We start from the raw sequence: 19,358 nt of genomic DNA, 5'->3' as shown, positions 1-19,358 counted from the left end.
TTTCTTGTTGGTTTTTTTTTTTTTTTTAACTGGAGATAGGCGTGATTTAGGGCTCACCGGAGCAGCCAGGATGCGGCGCGGAGCACCGTGTCCCACCAGCTGCAGTGGATTTTGCAAGCCTGCAAAATTTTAGGGTGTGATTTGGGGTTTGGGGACACTCAGCGATGCATCGGGGAGGGGGGGGGATAACGCAGGCACAGAGGCTGCTGGCTTTGCCTGCCACCGCCACTGCCCCGTGCTGCCTGACAGCTAATTAGGGGAATTAATTTACTCTGGCTTTCGTGGTGTAAAAGGCATTATTTACTGGTTAATTGTCGTTATTACGAAATGTTAAATATCATTATTTATTTTGCTGCTCGCCTCCGCTGATGGATGAAGCATAGGGGAGCGTGGGAGGCCCACACTGTGCTGGGTGGGGATTTCCAACCCCCCCCCCTAAATCGCGGTGCCCTGGCGGGTCACGGGGACACCCCGGCATCGTGCAAAGGCAGAACCACCAGCTAAGAGCGGTGGGGAGGTGGGATGAGGCGGGTGGGGAGCACAGACAAAGGCCAGGCCCCCCCCGGACCCCTCACCCACGCCACTGCCCAGGACCACCAATGCAACGAGTGCGAGCAAGTCTCAGCATCACCGCGCTGCCCGGGGCTCTGCGTCGTGCAGTGCCCCATTAAATCAGCACATCCTCCCTCGCCTTTGATGTTACAAATAATTCACCAATTTCCCTGGGTTTCAGCTTGCTTTTTTTTTTTTTTTTTTTGCTTTGAACAGCCCCTCTACCTGCTCTTCCTTTTTTGCTGGGAAGATGAAGAATAATTAATTACCCGTGAAACGTTAAATGGCAAAAATGAACTCCTCTCCCGTTAACGGCGTGTTAATAGATCGGGCTGGAAAAGCCTCGCTCATGCTGCTCTGAAGCCGGGGAGGCTGTCGGTGGGGTGCGGGGATGGTCGCTGGCACTGGAGGGGACAGCCGTACCCTGCTGGGTGGGACACCAAGGGTAAGGGACACCCACCGGGGCACGGCTGTCCCCTCCGACGCCGGCGACCATCCCCAGGGCTCGGTGCCCCACAGGTCATCACTTTCATTGCACGGAGGACCCCAATCAGGGCTGATCCCAGGCGTCAGGGAGGTATGCACCCCCAGACCCCAAAAAACAGCTGCATGGGCTCATCTTGCCTTGGCATGAGATACTGGGGGGGCCCCTCCCAGCCCTGTGCCCGGCGTCCGCCATCCCTGCCATCATCTTCTTGACCTGGGTTTAAATTAACCGGAGGCAACGCTCATGGCAGGAAGAAATCCGTTTCCTAAAGCAGCCGGCGCAGGTCAGGAGAGCTGCGCTGAGAGCACAGTAAAAATGAAAAATGCCCTGGGCGGGCTGGGGGGATGGATGGGAAAGCTCTGGGCTGGCACCAGCATGGAGGGGGGGGGGTGATGAGGATTTGGGGAACAGCCTGGGGCAGTCTGCGGGAGCCCCCAGGCTCAGATCCACATGGGGCTGGAGAAATTGGGAATAAGGAGCTTTGGGCAAGAGCAGGCAGGGCTCGGCAGCGGCTTGCTGCCTGCTGAGCTCTGTACCTGCTGCATCCACTGCACCCGCTGCACCCGCTGCACCCGCTGCACCCGCTGCACACTCGGACGGCATCTGAAGTTCCCCAAAAGCCCATCGTCACCCCCACCAGTTCTACCTGCCGGGCTGTGTCATCCTCATCCTCCAGCAAGCGCAAACCAGCACTTAAAAAAGAATTAGGGAGCACCGTCACTCCCCGGGGAGCCGAGGCCACGTTGCTGCGGGGAGCGCAGCATCCTCCCTGCCCAGCCCCGGCGTGCCGGCTCCGGCTGCGCTCGCCCCCGCTTACCTCCCCGGCCCTCGCCATCCCCGACGCTTTGAAGGCATCTGCAAAGGGCTTGTTTGCTTTGTGTCAAAACCAACCGCCGCCAAAGGCAGCCCCTCATTAGCAGTCCAGGTACGTGCCTGGGGAAGAGTCAGGCGGATTAAAATTATTTGAATATCATAATATTAGAAACTTCAATTTGGCCTCAAAATGTTCATCTTCCGAGCCCTACCAGGGCTTTGGTGCATTAAACATTGATGGAGCTACCGGCGGATCAAAGTTTTGGGTTTAACGCTGAAAGTGCTCTGCGGGAGTGCCGGCTGCCCCCCGCTCGCACCGCAGCCCCCCCCGAGATGAGAAAGACCATGGCGTCGCTGCCGGCCCCGCTCCCACCGCAGCCGTGGGGCTGACGGCATGCCGCCTGTGCCGTGGGGCTGGCCGCTGCTCCATCCTCCCCGTGCCGAGCCGTGCAGCAGAGTGGTTTGCCATTCTCCGTGGCAAAAGCGGTGCGCGTCGGCAAAGCAGGGCCTGGAATTAAAAATAAAAACCCACCGGTGATGGTTGCGTGGGCCATGTTTGCAGCCGGGGCTGCGGGGGATCCGTGCCGCGCACGGCGTCAGCGCAGAGAGGCGAAGCCATCTGGGCTTTCACAGAGACGGGGAGGGGGTTATTAAACAAAGAGACTTTTTTTTTTTTTTTATTTTTAACACACGCGAGAGCCGTCCGGCAGCCAGCGCGGAGCAGATCGGTGCTGGTGCCAACGCCATCTGCCTGCTGCAGGGCAGGCTGCCCCCCGCCACCCCGAGGAGTGGCACCCCAAGCCAGGGGGCTGGGGAGAGGGGGAGAGGGTTTTGGCCCCTCACCATAAGGAATAAGCCCCCCCCCCCACCTCCCTGTGCCATGCCCAGCTGCGGGGGCTGCCCTGGGCTCAGGTTTCCCTGCTTGAGGGATGATGAGCACAGCCCCAGTTGGGGCTATTTAGGGATGGGGAAGGGCAACTGGGTGTCCTCCCTGGGGCTGGGGTGAGTGTCCTGGAGGGGGCAATATGGGGGGGGAGGCTGGTGGGGGAAGAAGAAAAGGGGGGGAACGGGAAGGCAGGATATGATGGGGTGGGCACCGAGGACTTTTCTCACAGCCCTCGGTGGCTCTTTAGCCTGGGGGGTCGCCGGTATTCGGTGGCGGGAGGAGATTCCCCTCCCCCATCCTTCATCTCCCAACATTTCAGGCGCTGCACTCGGAGAGTTACGGCGCGGGGTGGGGGGGAGGATGGCAGGGAGGAGCCCCCCTTCCCAGCCTGCAGGATTGGCGGGCGCCGCGCTCGGAACGTTACGGCTGGGGGGGAAGGGGGGGACAGGCCCCGGGATTGGTGGGCGCCGCACTCGGAGCATTACGGCGACAAGGGGAGGGGGGCGGGCGGGCAGGCCCCCGGTCCCGGGATTGGCGGGCGCCGCACTCGGAGCGTTACGGCGCGGCGCGGCCGTGCCCGCAGCGCGGAGCTGTCCGCGGTGCTGACCGCCGCCGGCCATGGGCTCGCCGCCGCCCGCCCTCCTCCTGCCGCTCCTCGCCGCGCTGCTCCGCGCACCGGCACACGGTAAGGAGAAGCACCGACCCCGCGCCGAACACCCCCCCACACCTCCCCCCCGTCACCCTCCCCCCGCCCCCCCCCCCCATACACACCGACAACCCCCGGTACCGGTAGCCTCAGCCCCGCTCTGTCGCCGACAAACTTTGCCAACTTGCGCTCGCCCCCGGTGCGGCGGGGGTGCTCCCCCCATTCACCTCTCGGTGAAGCGAGAATTCTCCCCCCCCCCCCCCCCCCGCCCCTCCGCCCCGCCATTATTCCCCCCCCCCTCTCCGCTCCCCGGTGGCGCGGGGAACGGGAGCCGCCGGGAGCGCGCAGAGAGATTTGCAGCCGGGCTGGTGCAACGCCGCCCCCGGCGGGCTCCCGGCGACAGCCCTTCTGCCGGTATTACCGGAGGGGGGGTGGGGGATCCGTGCACCGGGGGCTAGGCAGGCACGGCACCGCCTGGCGGAACCCGCTCACCCGGCTGCCGAGCCCTTCGAGCCCCCCGCTGGCTGGCTACGCTCGGCAGTGGGCTGCAAGCCCATCCCTCCGTGCAGTCCCCACTGTGGATCTTGGGGGCATTGGGGACCGGGGTTCTTCCCTCACCCTCCCCGCCTTGCTTGGAGTGGCCCCTCCAGCTCTGGGTAGGGTGTCAGGGAGATGCAGGGATGGCGGGTGTTGGTCCTTCCCAAGGAGAACAGCCAACACCCAGCTCGGCTCATTGGCTCTGCCACCCATGGGGCACGGGCTGCCTTGATGCCTTGCGGCTCTGCTGCCCCCTCCCCAACCCCCCACCCAAAGAAGAGAAACAGGATTGGGGACCCGCCAGGGCTTGGGATGCACCTTTAGCCATGCGATGGTGGGCAGCACGTACGGGGTGAGGAGTAGGCGGGGGTCCGGTGGGATGCGGGCGGTGGGACGCAGGCTGCCGGCACGGCTGAGCCGAGCTGCGGGCAGCAGCCGTGCCGGGAGTTACATAAACTCCCCATCTGGCAGCCGAGCCCCGCCGGGGAAGGGCACCATGGCCCTGTGCCCGCTGCTATTCCTGTCTCCTGCTGCTACCCGGGGCTGCTGCCACAGCCCTCTTGCTTGGGGAGGGGGGTATGAGGGACCCTCCATAGGGTAATAAGTGGGGTAAGGCCATGGTACCCCCGTCTCTTGCCCTGCCTGGGGGGGCAGTGAGGCTGGAGGGGAGGAGGTGTCTGCGTCCCTGGGTCTGTCCTGGGAGCAGGGCCCTGGGCAGGGCAGGTTTCCCCCGAGGGAGGCTGGTGCTTACCGTGTCAGTTTAATGATTTCTAATGAGCAATTACCTCTAGTCAGTCCCCTAATTTCTGAATATCAATAAAGTTAATTAAACTCTGCATGTGCATTTCCCAGAGTGTTAGAGGTAGGGATACCCTGGAAGGTGCTGATCTCTTCTCAGGGCTGGGAGCTGTGGGATCTCCTCCACCCTGTGCCGCCCCTGTGTGCTGGGGGGTCACCCAGCCGCTCCCTGTCCTCCATCAGGCAGGGGTCCAAGCCCAGAGCCCCAATTTCCACGCTGCACCACCACTCTCAGTGTCACTGTGGCCTTGACGTGGCATTGGCTTGGGCTGGTGCATGGTGGGGATGCGCCATGGGTCTGAGGGACATGGGGACAGGGGTCTTGGGCTGCTCACCCAGGCCAGGGGGGGATTGGAGATACTCCCTGGGTGGTGGCAGTGCAGGGCCTGGTCCTATCTCTTTCCTGCCACCCTGTGGGGTGACCTGCAGGCCTGTCCCAGCTGAGGGGCACCTCCATCCCCAGTGCCCACAGGGGTTTGCCTCAGCAGAAAGTGGGGTCTGGGCCCCACAGTGCTGGTGCAGCTGGGGGGTACGGTGCCAAGCGTGGCTCCATCCACCCTGCCCCACCACGCCCCCTCTCCTGGCTCTCCAAAGCCATAGCAGGCCTGGCTTTTTTGGGAGGTCATCTTTGCCATGCTGAAGGGAGCTCCTTGTAATTTAGGGTCCTGGCAGCCTGGCATGATGGAAAGCAGTGGGGGGGAGGGGAGGGAGGGCACAGAGCCTGGTTGTGCCCCCATGAGCCACCATCCAGCATCAGCTGAATGTACCGTACCCACGGGGATGATGCATCTGGGGGACATGACGTCCCTGGGGATGTGGATGCTGGTCAGGGTCTCAGTGCGGGGAGGGGGCCGGGGAAGGAAGCAGACGTCTGCTACAGTAATTAACGGCGTGTGTGCTCGTCCCCTGCGTGCCTCGGAGGAGTTCATCACCGCCACGCTGTTGTGCCGCCAGGCCAGGATTATCTGGATAATGCTCTTAAGCCGGAGGGCGGGAGGGCAGGGCTGCCCCGTGGGACGCAGGGCGCGGGCTGAACCAGCCGCCCCCACCGCCCCCCTGGGAGCCTGGTCGCTGCAGAACCGGCTGTGGGTTAGGGACGGATTTGGCACGCAGTGCTGTGCCGGGCAGGGCTGCCAGCCCGAGGCTTCATGCAGCCACCGGGCAGAGCTGGGGCAGCAGGAGCGTGGCGGGGAGATGGGATGCGAAGGAGCCTGGGCAAGGGCACAGCAAGGGCACCCCCAGGCCCAGTGTGGAGCAGTGGGAGGACCCCCCTGTGCCACCAGTGGGACCCCAAGACAGGCACAGGGCTCACCAGGACTGTCTCCCCGGCGTACAGCCCCGTGCCGGGGTGGAGGCTGCGGCTGACCCCAGGCTGCCGGGTCTCCCGTGAGCACGGGAAGGCCCCGGGGGAGGCGGATGAAGTTGTGTCTCCGGCAGCTCTGGCGGGAGAGGATAATTTCGCCTCCAATCAATTCTTTAAATGCGCACAATTGAAAGATTGCCTTTGAAAGCTGCCTATAACCAGGGAGGTAATGGATTCCCTCCAGTCGCAGGCAGCAGCTCGGGAGCGGCAGCATCCCTTCCTCCGGCTGCCGGGGAGACGGGGCCGGCCAGGGGACTGGCATATCTCCCGCCACGGGCATCCTTGTGAGGGCGAAGGGGCTGCCATCGGAGGCAACCAGGAGTGTCTCCATCTGCCTGGTTCCCTGCCAGTGTGGCCGGTGCTGAGACCTGGCACTGCTCACCACATCCCACGGAGCACTGGAGGGTCCCGTTGGCCGGGGTTGGGAATGTGTTCCGTTCCCCCACCTGCGGAAGCGGCGGCAGGAGCTGGCCCGTGGACTCACCGTGCCAGTGGGGGTTATTACATATATAATTTAAATTCAGTAACGAGCTGTGCTAAAGGGATCAAATATTAATCAGCCATGAGAGCGCTGCTGTGACCCTGCGAAAATGGAGAGAGGTGCTTGAAATGCCAGATCATCTCGCTCTGGGCAACGTGTGGGGGTGATACTTGAGCAGGACAGGCTCCGGTGGTCCCCACCTGCCCTGGGGGGTGGCAGCAGAGGAGGGGAATTGTGGCCGTAGCATCAGCCCTTGGTGGCTTCCAGAACTGGATGGTTCATCCTATACAAAGCGCAGAGATGGAGCAGGGTGCGGGGTCTGCTGCCAAGGGGATGCTCGTGTCGAATTCCCGGGGGGGCAAAGGCGGGCGCTGGGGGCAGCCAGGATGCCGGCTCCGGTGGGAGCAAGCAGCGATACTCCGTGCTTCCCACCCGCTGGGAGGGAATGGTGTCTGCGGGGAGGATGACATGGCTGAGCAGCCCAACACAGAGCCCAACAAGCAGCTCTCTCTCGCCTCCTGCAACCAGATTTCAATTATCGTGGCTGGCAGCGGGTGGAGGGAAGGGGAGCCAAGAGGGCAGCGTGGGTCCCCCTCTCCCTGCATGCCTCCCGCCCTGCGTCGGGCAGGCACCCCCAGCACCCGGGGATGCCCTGCGGGCTGGGTGCCCCCTCTGCTACCCTGGGTGTCCCAGGATAGTGAACAATACTGGGTCCTAGGGGAGCCTGGAGGTAGCACAGAGCCCCGTGGGGAGGTGGCACCCATGCTGGGGGCACCCCAGGGTGGCACAGGGTGGGTGCTGCCTGGTGGGGGGGGCTCTGTCGCAGGGAATCCTGATGGTTGGGGGTGGGGGGAGGGGGGGAGATGGCACCGCGCAGCTCCAGCGCTCAGGTCCGAAATAGCAGCAGACATGCAATTTATCACCACCGCCGCTCAGGGAAATTGCTATACAAATGCATTAGCTCCGCAGGGAGAGGGGGGGAGGTGGGATTACATGGGCCGTGGGCGGTGAGGAGGGGACGGGGGCACCGCTGGCACCCGCCGGGTGGGGAGGCAGGAAAGCCCTAGGGATGGGCACCCCAGTGCCCACCGGGCTCTGCCCTCACACCTTCCCAGTGTCGGTGACGCTCGGGGCTCAGCGTTTGGTATGTCAGCCGGCGCTCGGCCGCCGCCACCACGATGCTCCAGGGAACCGATTGCGGCGACATGTGACATGTGTCAGCGGGTAAATGACTGTTCAATTCAAGGAGAATCGCAAAACATACAAGGTCAAACGCTTCCCCGCCAGCGCCGCCATGAATATTAAAGCCAGGCTCCTCCAGCAGCCGCCGGGGCTGGCAGCCATGCTCGCCGGTGGTGTCCCTTCCCCCCCAGCTGCTCTGGCAGCCCCGGCTTGGCCATGGGCATCTGGGCTCGCTGGTGGTGCCGGGGTGTAGGGACATGGGGCAGCAGGACATGGGTGGCAGTGTAGGTGCTAATGGGGTGCCAACTGGTGCCAATGGGGTTGCCAGCTGGTGCCAACGGGGTGCCCAGCTGGCCACACCAGGTGCCAGCGGGCTGTGCCGGCGGCCGGTGGGTTGGCTGCGTGGCAGTGGTGTCGTCTGGGTGGTGCGGGGAGCAGGGATCTGGCTGCGCACCCTCACCCTGTCTGTGTGCGCCATCCTGCGCCCACCCACCCACTCCTGCTTGCACCTCCCTGCCCACCCGCTGCCTGCGCCCACCCGTCCCTGCCTGCGCTCTTCCACCACCCGCCCGCGCCTGCCTGCATCCTGACGCTGCCTGTACTCTCACGCTGCCTACACCTGCCCACCCGCAGCCTGCACCTCCTTGTTCACTGCCTGCTCCTGCCTACGGGGTCTTCCCACCCAGAGGTAGGCAGGAGGGTGCCTCCCCCCCCCCCCCCATCAGGGGTCCTCATCCCCAGGGCCACCAGGGCAGGGGACAGAGATGGGGACCGGGCATCAACCGGGCACGTCCTACCCTTCCTGTGCCCACCGTGGGGACTGGGGGGACGCTGGGGGCTGCGGGGGCTGTAGGTGGGGGAGCGTGGCGCCGGCTGCCTGACAGCTCATTCATCACAGCTGCCGGCTCCGGCCGCGGGGGCAAAACCAGATTGGATTTTAAATTGGAAAATAAACCTGGACTCCTACGAGCCCCAACCCCTGCCCTCCCCCTGCGCCAGGGACCCGGCTGCCCACACCCCCTGCCTGCCCAGGCTGCCAGCCCCCTCCTACAGATGGGGAAACTGAGGCACGGAGCACCACCGTGCCACGGGGCCGCGATGCTCCCGGGGCAGCTGAGGGCCCTGCACTGTCCCCTTCGCTGAGCTGGGTGCTGCGTTATTGCTTTCTTGGTGGGCAGCATCGATCGGTGCTCCCCGGGCGGCTGCGTGCCGCCTTATTTATTTATTTGTGACAGCAGGCGGCATTGATTCCTGACGGGGGGGTGGCCGCCGGCCGCAGTCGGATTAGTCTCCGGCATCTTCCCCGCTCCTGGCTGCCGTTAATAGACTCCTGCCTGGAGAAGCCGATGGGAGGGATTAGGACCCTGGCCCGGCTGTGGGCATGGGCATGTGCCACACATGCCGAGTAGCCCTGGTGGGCACCTGGCTGGTGGGGACTTGACGGTCCCTTTGCAAGGGTCTGCCCACCATGAGCCCCTGGGGATCCCTGCTGGGTGCCAGGGCCCAGAGGGGTGGGTGCTGGGTAGCGGGGTCCCATGTCACAAGCTCCTGGTCACCTTGGGGACACGGGAGGGACACAGCTGTGGCACGGTCACTGGAGATAAGCTGCTTAGAGGCATCTGTGGAGGTGGAGGCCCTAATCCTGTGGTGCTCGAGGGGCATGGGTGGCAACATCTGGGTACCCACTGCCTTCCCACGGTGCCCTGAGCATCCTGCATCTCCCAAGAGCCAAGAACATCCCCAGTCCCAAGCATTCCCCAGTGCTGGGAGCATCCTGTGGTACCTGGAGCACCCCCTGGTGCCAGGAGCATCCTGTGGTATCCAGAGCACCACGCAGAGTCCAGGACAGTGCCCGGTGCCCAGGCACTGCCCAGCCCAGGGTGCCACAGCACCCAAATGGGACCTGCTGTAGGAGCCTTGCCGTGGGGTCCGGCCTCACCCGGCAGCCCCGATGGGGACCACGGTGCTCCCCAGCACCCCGGGGAAGCTGAGACCACGGCCAGGGGGGCGCAGGGGGCTGGGGTGAGCATCTCTGCCCCAACCTTTGCTGCGTGGGGTGGCCGTGGTGGCCTGCAAGAGGCACAGGGCCCGGCCCCAAGCGCTAATCTGCTATTAAAGCCTAAAAGAGATTTTGGCGCCCTTCAGTATAAACTCATTAACTTTTATGTTCTTATAAATGGATCCTATTAAAAAATAATTCTGGCCTTGCTGGGGGGCAAGCGAACCTTTCGGAGCCGGTGCGGCTGGGTGCTCGCCTCCCCGCTGCGCTGCCGTGCCCGGGGCACCGTCACCGTCCCGGGGTGGTGGGGACACAGGGTGGGTAGCAGGGTGGCGGGGATGCCCAGCAGCACCCAGCAGCTCCCCCTGTGCTGCTCGGCCAAGCTAATATCTCTTAATAGTCCCTTAAAAGTGGCAGTCACAGAGTAATTAATCTTTGAGGGGCCCTGCCCTGCTACGGATCGGTATAATTACCAGGTAATTGGCAGTATCGTGTCATCAGCGCTTGTGCACGGCGGCAAGACGTGCCCACGCGCTATCGCAGCCTCACGCCCTGCACCGGGCCATGGAGGGATGCTGGGTGCCACCGTAGCATCCCCGCTGTCATGGCATCCCCCCTGCTGTGGCACGGTGGGGCTGGGGAGCTGAGCCCCCCGGGAGAGGGGACCGTGCAGTGCTGGGTCCAGCAGGGAGAGGTGCTGGCTGGCTCATTAGAGCTGATTAAATTTCTTCTTTTTTTTTTTTTTTTTGGGTCTAAAGGCTGTAAATGGCTGGGCTGGGAATGCCGGGGATTTGCTCAGGGGCTAACGCACAGGAGGGCCAGGGGGCTGTGGCGGGGGAGTCCCCGTGGCTGCAGGCAGGAGGTGGGAGCCGTTGGAGGGGAGAGGGTCCCCAGCAGATTGACATTGCCCAGGGACAGCCTGGCTGGTAGTGATGGAGAGAGGCTGAGCTCTCACAGACTCATCGCACGGGTGGCCTGGAGCTGGGTCCCAGCATTCAGACTCCAGTGGCACCCCCGGTGCGGCCAGTGACCGCAGCCATGGTAATCATCTGCGTGTTTGCACCACAGGAATGTGGGGTCACGGGGGACTCACAGCACAGGATGGCCACCGCCATGGAGAGGGACACGCTGTGACCAAAGACACCCAGCCCCGGGGCTGTCCCCCACCAGGGCTGGGTCACAGGAGGGGTGGGCACCCTTAACATGGTACAAGCTGCAGCTGTGCATTAATTAACCAGGGCTTAATTGCCAGGGCTGCCCAGGCGAAGGGTATGCTGGGATGAGACATGGCAAGGTCCCACTGCACCTGGTCAATGTGCTTGCTTGCTGTCCTGGTTTCGGTGCAGCACTGGTGTGCAGGGAAGCATTAGCCCTCGGGGTGGCACTGGCCCATGGTGATGCATTGACTGATGGAGAAGTGTCAGTTCGGTCCCCGGTGCGGCATCGGTCCCCAGTGCAGCACAGGTCTGCAGCACCGCAGCAGCATCGCTCCCCTGTGCGGTATCAGTCCCCAGTGCTGCATCCATCCCTGGCGTAGCATCAGCCCACATCCAAGGGTTGGTCCTGGGTGCCACATCGGGCACAGCATTGGTCCGTGTTGAAGCATCGGTCCCTGGTGCATCACTGGTCCAGAACAAAGCACCGGTCCACAGTGCAGCATCAGTCCACGATGCAGCATCAGTTCCTGGTGCATCACTGGTCCAGAACAAAGCACCAGTCCTCAGTGCAGCATCAGTCCACGATGCAGCATCAGTTTGCAGGTCCCCAGCTCCTCACGCTCTCTCCTCCCCTCAGGCTTCAACGGGTTGGCCAGTAAAGCCGGTGAGAGCGCTGAGGCCGAAGGGGAACCGACGGCGCTGCCCACGCCGGTAGAGCGGGAGGCAGAGGCTCGCTTCGTGAGCACAGCGCCCACACTGAAGCTCCTCAACCACCACCCGCTGCTGGAGGACCTGCTGCATGAAGCCTTCCTGAAGAAGGACTACCTGGGCCAGGCACCGTTCCTGCCTGCCGGCCCTGGCCCCCTCCTGCCTGCTGATGCCCTGCAGCCGGCCCCCGGCCCCCCGGCCCCCGAGCCCCCGCCACGCACCCCTGCCCTGCCCAGGGCCGCCTTCCCCACCGACCCGCTGACCACACCAGCGGGGCGCCCGGGGCCATGGGGGGAGGCGTGGGGGGCCGTGCCGGGTGCTGACACCTCGTGGTCCCCCGCTGGGGTGCCAGAGTCCAGCCCCGTGTCACCCAGCCAGGCACCCGCCACCCCCAGCACATCCCTGGGACCCCGCGCCGGGGCTGCCGTGGTCCCTGGGGATGAGGAGGGGACCACCACCACCTCCACCATCACCACCACCACCGTCACCACACTGCAGGGGCCAGGTGAGCGCCAGGGAGGGAGTCGGGGGGAGCTGGGGTGAAGCAGGGCTGAGCGGGGTCTCCTCTGTCACCAGCCCCCTGCAACCGGACGCTGGCGGGCCCCGAGGGCTGGCTGGTGTCCCCAGAGCCGGCTGGTGTCCTCTACGACGGCAGCCTGGACTGCACCTACACCATCTCCGTCTACCCCGGCTACGGCGTGGAGCTCAAGGTGAGCCGGGGTCTGTGAGTGGGATGGGGTGCCGAGTGCCTGCAGGCAAGCGTGGCATGTCCCCCACTCCGCGCCATGGCTGCGTGGCCATGTGGGGTGCAGCAAACACATGGTTCTGTCCCTGTCCTTGTTCCTGTCCCCGTGTCCCCGAGCCAGGAGAAACGGCTCAGGGCATTGCCTGCGCTCGGGCCCCGGCGCAGGGATGCGGATGCATGGGCTGGTGGGATGCTGCAGGACGCCCCGTGCCCACCGGCTGCTGCGGGGCAGCACCGCGGCTTGCCAAAAGCTGGCAGCGAGCAGGAGGCAGCAGCTCCGCGGTCAGCCCCTGCTCCTTCTCCTCATGCAGCAGTGCTCGCCAGTGCCGCCGCTCATCACCGCGCAGCACCGCTTAATTAACATCATTAATAGCAAATTGCTCTGGAGCGCTGGAGCGCACGCCTGGCCATCGGCGGGGCTGTCGGCATGGGCCCGGCTGTGCCGCGGCGCTCTGGCGGAGCCACCGGCTGGGCCCTGCCGCTCTTTGTGCGGCAGGATGATTTATGGTGCTGCTAACCATGTTTGAAAAGCGCTGCCCCGCGCAGACAAGCTCCAGCGCGCTATCGACCACGGGCAAGCCGCCCGAGGGCTGGCTCCGAGCCGGGTGCTGGGGTGACGCCGGGGCGGTGACGCTTAACCGTCCCCCATAGGTGCAGAACATCAGCCTGGCAGAGGGGGAGACGCTGACGGTGGAGAGCGCGGGGGGGCTGGAGCCCACCCTCCTGGCCAACGAGTCCTTCCTGATGCGGGGACAGGTCATCCGCAGCCCCGCCAACCTCCTCACCCTCCGCTTCCAGAGCCCCCGGCCCCCCAGCCCCGGCTCCTACCGCTTCCGCTACCAAGGTACGGGGCAGCGCCCGCCGCCAGCACCAACCCCCCTGTTCCCCCCCCCAGCGGGGTCCCCCGATGGCACGGCGTGGCGATGCATGGTGGAGTTAAGTGGGCACCGACCAGGCGAACATTAATTGGCGTGAGCAATTACAAATTCATTTAGCATCATTACCGGCAGCGATAGGCACGCTGCCACCCAGCCCTGAAGCACCCAGGTGCTTAGGAGGCGGGTGCGGGGTGTGGGGCAGGCTGGGGTCCTGGGGGGTCTGTCCCCCCACCGGTAACACCATCGCCTGCCCCCCAGCCTACCTGCTGAGCTGCCCCTTCCCGGCACGGCCGGCTTTTGGGGAGGTCTCGGTCAGCAGCCTGCACCCCGGCGGGGACGCCCGCTTCCGCTGCGCCGCCGGTTACCAGCTACAGGGAGCCCACCGGCTGGTCTGCCGCAACGCCACCCGCCCCTTCTGGAGCGCCCGTGAGCCCCTCTGCCTCGGTAAGCAGTGGCACCAGGGGGACACGGCACAGCTGGTGGGGCACAGTCAACTGCTGATGGTCCCTCTCCTGTAGCGGCGTGCGGTGGGGTGGTCCGGAATGCCACGGTGGGACGCATCGTCTCTCCTGGCTTCCCCGGGAACTACAGCAACAACCTGACGTGCCACTGGCTGCTGGAGGCACCCACTGGCCACCGCCTGCACCTCCACTTTGAGAAGGTCTCACTGGCAGAGGATGATGACAGGTTTGGCCCCAGGGCAGGGGGGGCATTGGGGAGGTGAGGGCACGCTGGGGCAATCCCGTATCAGGCACAGGGCCATGTTCAAGGATGGGTGTCATTGGCCATGCCCAAGTGTGGGCATTGTTGGCCATTGGTCACAGTCAACGATACGTGCTGTTGGCCATGTTCAATGAAGATACCATCGGCTATGCCCAAGGGTGGGTGCCATTCATCATGTTCAAGGATGGGTGCTGTTGGCCATGGCTGGCGCAGCATCCTGCCCTTGCCGTGCCTTGGCAGGCTCATCATCCGCAACGGCAACAACATGGAGGCACCGCCGGTGTACGACTCCTACGAGGTGGAGTACCTGCCCATCGAGGGGCTGCTCAGCACTGGGCGCCACTTCTTTGTGGAGCTCACCACTGACAGCAGTGGGGCCGCTGCAGGCATGGCGCTGCGCTATGAGGGTATGGGGCCGGGGCGTAGGGGGACATCCAGGCATCCCTGTGCCCGCCTGACCCCCTCAGACCTTCGCCCCTCTGCCCACAGCCTTCGAGCAGGGGCATTGCTACGAGCCCTTCGTCAAGTATGGGAACTTCACAGCCAGCGACCCCCGGTACCCCGTGGGCACCACAGTGGAGTTCAGCTGTGACCCTGGCTACACGCTGGAGCAGGGCTCCACCATCATTGAATGTGTCGACCCCAGTGACCCACAGTGGAATGAGACGGAGCCAGCGTGCCGCGGTGGGCACCGGAGACAGGGTGCCAGGGAGGCTGTAGATGGGGGTTCAGTGGGTGCCGGAGCTAGGGGGTGCCATGGGTGCTGGAGCTGGGGGTTGCTGTGGATGCCGGAGTTGGGGATGGGCCGTGATGGATGCCAGAGCCACTGTGCTGTGGTGCGTGCTGGAGCTGAGGGACATATTGGGAGACAGTGGGTACTGGAGCTGGGATGCTGACGTGGGTGATGGAGGTGGGGACGGGCCTGATGGATGCTGAAGCTTCCGTGCTGTGGTGCGTGCTGGAGCTGGAGTCAATGGGGATGGTGGGTGCTCAAGCTTGGGGTTGCTGTGGATTCTGGAGCCAAGGATGGGCTACAACGGATGCTGGAGCCACCGTGCCGTGGTGTGTGCTGGAGCTAGAGCCAATGGGGATGATGGGTGCTGGAGCTGGGATGCTGCAATGGGTGCTGGAGCTGGGGGGGCTGCAGAGAGTGCTGGGCACTGGGTGGTGGGTGCTGGTGGGTGCCTTGGTGGGTGCCCCCACAGCGGTGCCAAGCCTGGCGTGCACCTGCAGCGGTGTGCAGCGGGGAGCTGACAGATGCCGCTGGCGTGGTGCTGTCACCCAACTGGCCGGAGGCGTACGGCAAGGGCCAGGACTGCATCTGGGGGCTGCACGTGGAGGAGGACAAGCGCGTCATGCTGGACGTCCGCGTGTGAGTGTGGGGGCAACTGGGGATGGGGGGACAAGGGGGTCCGCACACCCCCCGCCCTCATGGCCCCGCCACCCCAGGCTGCGGCTGGGCACAGGGGACGTGTTGACCTTCTATGATGGGGATGACCTGACGGCGCGCATCCTGGGCCAGTACACGGGTGCCCGTGGCCGCTTCAAGCTCTACGCCTCCACCGCCGATGTCACTGTCCAGTTCCAGTCTGATCCCGGTGCCGGCACCTTCGCCTATCAGCAAGGCTTCGTCATCCACTTCTCTGGTGAGCCCCATGGTGGGATGGCCTCCTCAGTGTCCCCAGTTTCCCTGCTACCCCTCTCACCCCTCTGTCCCTGCAGAGGTCCCCCGTAACGACACCTGCCCCGAGCTGCCAGACATTGCCAACGGCTGGAAGACATCATCACAGCCAGAGCTGCTCCATGGCACCGTGGTCACCTACCACTGCTACCCCGGCTTCCAGCTGACCGGCACCGACCTCCTGATGTGCCACTGGGACCTGACGTGGAGCGGCGACCTGCCCACCTGCGAGCGGGGTGAGCAGCACCCACCAGTGTCCCCCTTGCCCCATGGCGTGTCCCCGGCAGCCGCCGTCACCGCCGGTCCCTCTCATCTGCAGTGACCTCCTGCCGGGACCCTGGGGATGCCGAGCACAGCCGCAGGGTGGTCTCCAGCCCTAAATTCCCGGTGGGAGCCACCGTGCAGTATGTCTGCGACAAGGGCTACGTCCTAGCGGGCGCCGGGACCCTCACCTGCCATGACCGCGTCGCGGGGGGACCAAAATGGAGCGACCGCCTCCCCAAGTGCATCCGTGAGTCGGGTACCCCCTCCTCCGGCACGTTCCCCCAAACCAGCAGCGGGCACTGATGCCACCGTGCCCCTGCCCCGCAGCCGAGACGTACGAGCCTTGCCACAACCCCGGTGTGCCGGCGGGCGGGCGGCAGAGCCCCGAGCGACGGCTGTACCCGGCGGGAGCCACCTTACGCTTCTCCTGCAGCGCTGGCCGGGCGCTGCTGGGTGAGGGCAGCCTGCGCTGCCTGCCCGGGCATCCCTCGCGCTGGAGCGGCTCTCCTCCCATCTGCAAGGAGGGTGAGAGGACCCCCCCTCCCAACCCCTCCGGCACCCCTCGGTACCCCGTTTCTCGATGCTGATGCCGGCTTCTTTCTTCTCCCCCCCTCCAGCCTCCTACAATGAGTTTTACAGCAATCGCAACCTGGATGGTAAGGGCAAGGGTTTGCCGGGGCAGCCTGGGGTGTCGGGGTGCGGATGGGCACCCAGGGGTGCAACCAATGTGGGGTGCCCCCCTCGGTGAACCCCCAACTCTCCCGGGCAGCTGTGGCCAAGGCCGTGCCCTCGGGGATGGCGCTGGAAGGCACCAACGTCGCCATCGCTGTCTTCCTGCCCATGCTGGTGGTGGCCCTGCTCATCGGGGGCATTTACCTCTACTTCTCCAAGTGAGTGGCCAAATGGGCCCCCGTCACCCCATGGGGTCCCCACGGTCCCCCCACTGCCCACCCCAGCTGCTATCTCCCCACAGGCTCCAGGGGAAACCAGCCCTGCAGCTGCCCCTCGCCGGCTCCCACCCCTATGACCACATCACCGTAGAGTCGGCTTTTGACAACCCCACCTATGAGACAGGAGTAAGTACTGGCCCCCGGGCCCCCCCGGCCGGGGCTGGGCATCCCGGGCACCCTGCATCGCACAGGCTGTGTGTGCCAGGGGCTGTGTGTGGGGTGGGACGGGTTGGGATGAAGTCATGCACTCCACGGACCACACATGCGATAAGACATCCATCCAGGGACAATTCATGAGATGGACATTCATCCTGGGGCCATGCACAGGATGGGACATGTATCCCAGGGACCAGACATCAGCTGGGGCATCCATCCCAGGGACCATGCATTAGAATAGGACATCCATCCAGGGCCCATGCACGGGATGAGATATCCGCCTAGGGACAACACATCCAGGGACCACACATAGGATAGGATATTCATCTGAGGACCATAGGTGCGATGGGACATCTACCCAGGGACTATGCACAGGACGGACATCCAACCAGGGACCATGCATGGGATGGAATATCCATCCAGGGACCATGCATGGAATGGGACATCCACTCAAGGACCATTCACATGATGGACATCAATCCAGGGACCACACATGGCATGGGACATCCATGCAGGGCCCACACATAGGACGAGGCATGCATCCAGGGACCATTCATGGGATGGACATTCATCCTGGGACCACGCACACAACGCTGGGACCACGCACACAATGGGACATGCATCCCGGGGACCACAGAGCAGCTGGGGCATCCATCCCAGGGTTCACGCATTAGATAGGACATCCATCCAGGGCCTGTGCACAGGATGGGACATCCATCTAGGGATCACACATAGGATGGGACATTCATCTGAGGACCACGCGTGGGATGGGACATCTATCCAGGGACTATGCACAGGATGGACATCCAACCAGGAACCACACATGGGGTGGAATATCCATGCAGGGACCATGCATGGGATGGGACATCCATTTAAGCACCACGCATCAGCTGGGACAACCAACCAGGCACCAAGCATGGGAGGGAACATTCATTCGAGGACCATGCATGGGATGGAATGTCCATCCAGGAACTATGCACAGGACCCACATCCATGCAGGGGTCATGCATGGGATGGGACATCCATTTAGAGACCACACATCGTCTGGGACATCCATCCAGGCACCACACATGGGATGGGACATGCATCCCCAGGCCCATCTGTGGTCTGGGATGTGCCCCCAGGACCCTACGGGGTGGGAGATGCCCCGTTCCTGTCCCAGGCACCCCGTGGCACCGCCGAGTGTCCAACCCCTCGCAGTCTGTTTTCTTTGCAGGAGACGAGGGAGTATGAGGTGTCCATCTAGGCGTGGGCAGCGTGGAGCTGGGCACCGCAGCCACCCCTCCCGGGCCCCCCCGTGCCCACCGGCCCCCGGCACGGGCCGGGCACACCTCTCCCAAGGAGACTCAAACCGAGCGCTCGATGGGAGCCACCCAGCCGCCGGCCACCCCCCTGTCACCCCCAACCCACCCAGACCCCCGTGGGGTCTGCCCAAGCCCTGTTGTCACCCACCCCCTCCCCCCCCCCGCACTGGGCTCACGGGGTGCTGAGCCAGTGGGGGTCCCCGGGTCCCATCCTGCCCCCCCGCGCCCCCCCCCCCCGGGCACAGCAGCCACCACCCCGTGGCCCCCCGCGATGGAGGAGGGACCCGGGCAGGGGCAGCGGGGACCCCCCAGGTAAGTGCTGCAGTGGGGAGGGGGCAGCGGGACGCCCCGGGGTGGGGCGTGAGGAGGGCGGCAAAGGGCCTGGTGGCCATGGGGGGGGGGTGCACCCCCCAATCCTCCCCCAGCACAGGGCCTGCCCCCCCCCCCCCCCCCGCACCCGCCTGTCTCCCCCCACCGCCACGCAGGGACGTGTCGTGTGTGTCCCCCCACCGTGCCCCGAGCATGCTGCGTCCCCGTCCCCGTCCCCCCGGCCCACCCGCTTGCTTCGCCCTCCCCGGGACGTCCCCTCCGCCACCGGCGCGCCCTCTCCCCTCCCCTCCCCCCAAGCCCCCCACGTCCCGGCACCCCCCGAGCGGGGCCCTATCCGGGGGGGGGGGGGGGGGGAGCGGGGGACAGGGGGAGCAGCGGGCATGGCTGTGCCCCCCCCCGCCGCATCCCGCCCGGGCTGGTGGCCTCGACCCCGGCCTCCGCCGTGTCCCCCCCCCTCTGGAGAGGATCCAACCCCCCTCCCCCATCTTTTGGTTGTTTCATTAATAAAAAAAATGGTGTTTTAGAAGAAGCGGTGGCGTCTTCCTCAGCCCGGAATGGGGGGGGGGGGGGGGCCGCCCCCTCCCCGGGGTGACCCCTGCCCCCCGTGCTCCCGCTTTCCCCACCCCCTCCGCCCACGCTCTACGGGGGGGTACTGCCCCTTTAAGGGGCGTGGCCTCAGTTGAGGTGACGTCACGAGTATGACACCGCCCCCTCCGCC

General features: G+C 64.8%; 1 protein-coding gene across 1 annotated transcript; it reads left to right on the top strand.

Moving 5' to 3' along the window:
* Nucleotides 1–3,356: 3,356 nt before the first annotated feature.
* Nucleotides 3,357–18,239, top strand: SEZ6 (seizure related 6 homolog; the record flags this gene model as incomplete). The annotated part of the gene is made up of 17 exons (XM_082492930.1): nucleotides 3,357–3,423; nucleotides 11,539–12,114; nucleotides 12,186–12,319; nucleotides 13,006–13,198; nucleotides 13,491–13,676; nucleotides 13,751–13,919; nucleotides 14,196–14,362; nucleotides 14,445–14,639; nucleotides 15,189–15,327; nucleotides 15,405–15,601; nucleotides 15,678–15,872; nucleotides 15,956–16,147; nucleotides 16,228–16,425; nucleotides 16,518–16,556; nucleotides 16,670–16,790; nucleotides 16,874–16,976; nucleotides 18,207–18,239. The coding sequence occupies 17 exons, from the start codon at nucleotides 3,357–3,359 to the stop codon at nucleotides 18,237–18,239; spliced, it is 2,904 nt and encodes a 967-aa protein (XP_082349056.1).
* Between the last annotated feature and the right edge of the window lie 1,119 nt (nucleotides 18,240–19,358).

The sequence above is a fragment of the Vanellus vanellus genome, assembly GCF_965231255.1.
Source record: "Vanellus vanellus genome assembly, chromosome: 19".
NCBI classification, from domain to species: domain Eukaryota; kingdom Metazoa; phylum Chordata; class Aves; order Charadriiformes; family Charadriidae; genus Vanellus; species Vanellus vanellus.
Note: the sequence above shows the minus strand (reverse complement) of the source record. Positions and strands in the feature narration are given on the sequence as shown.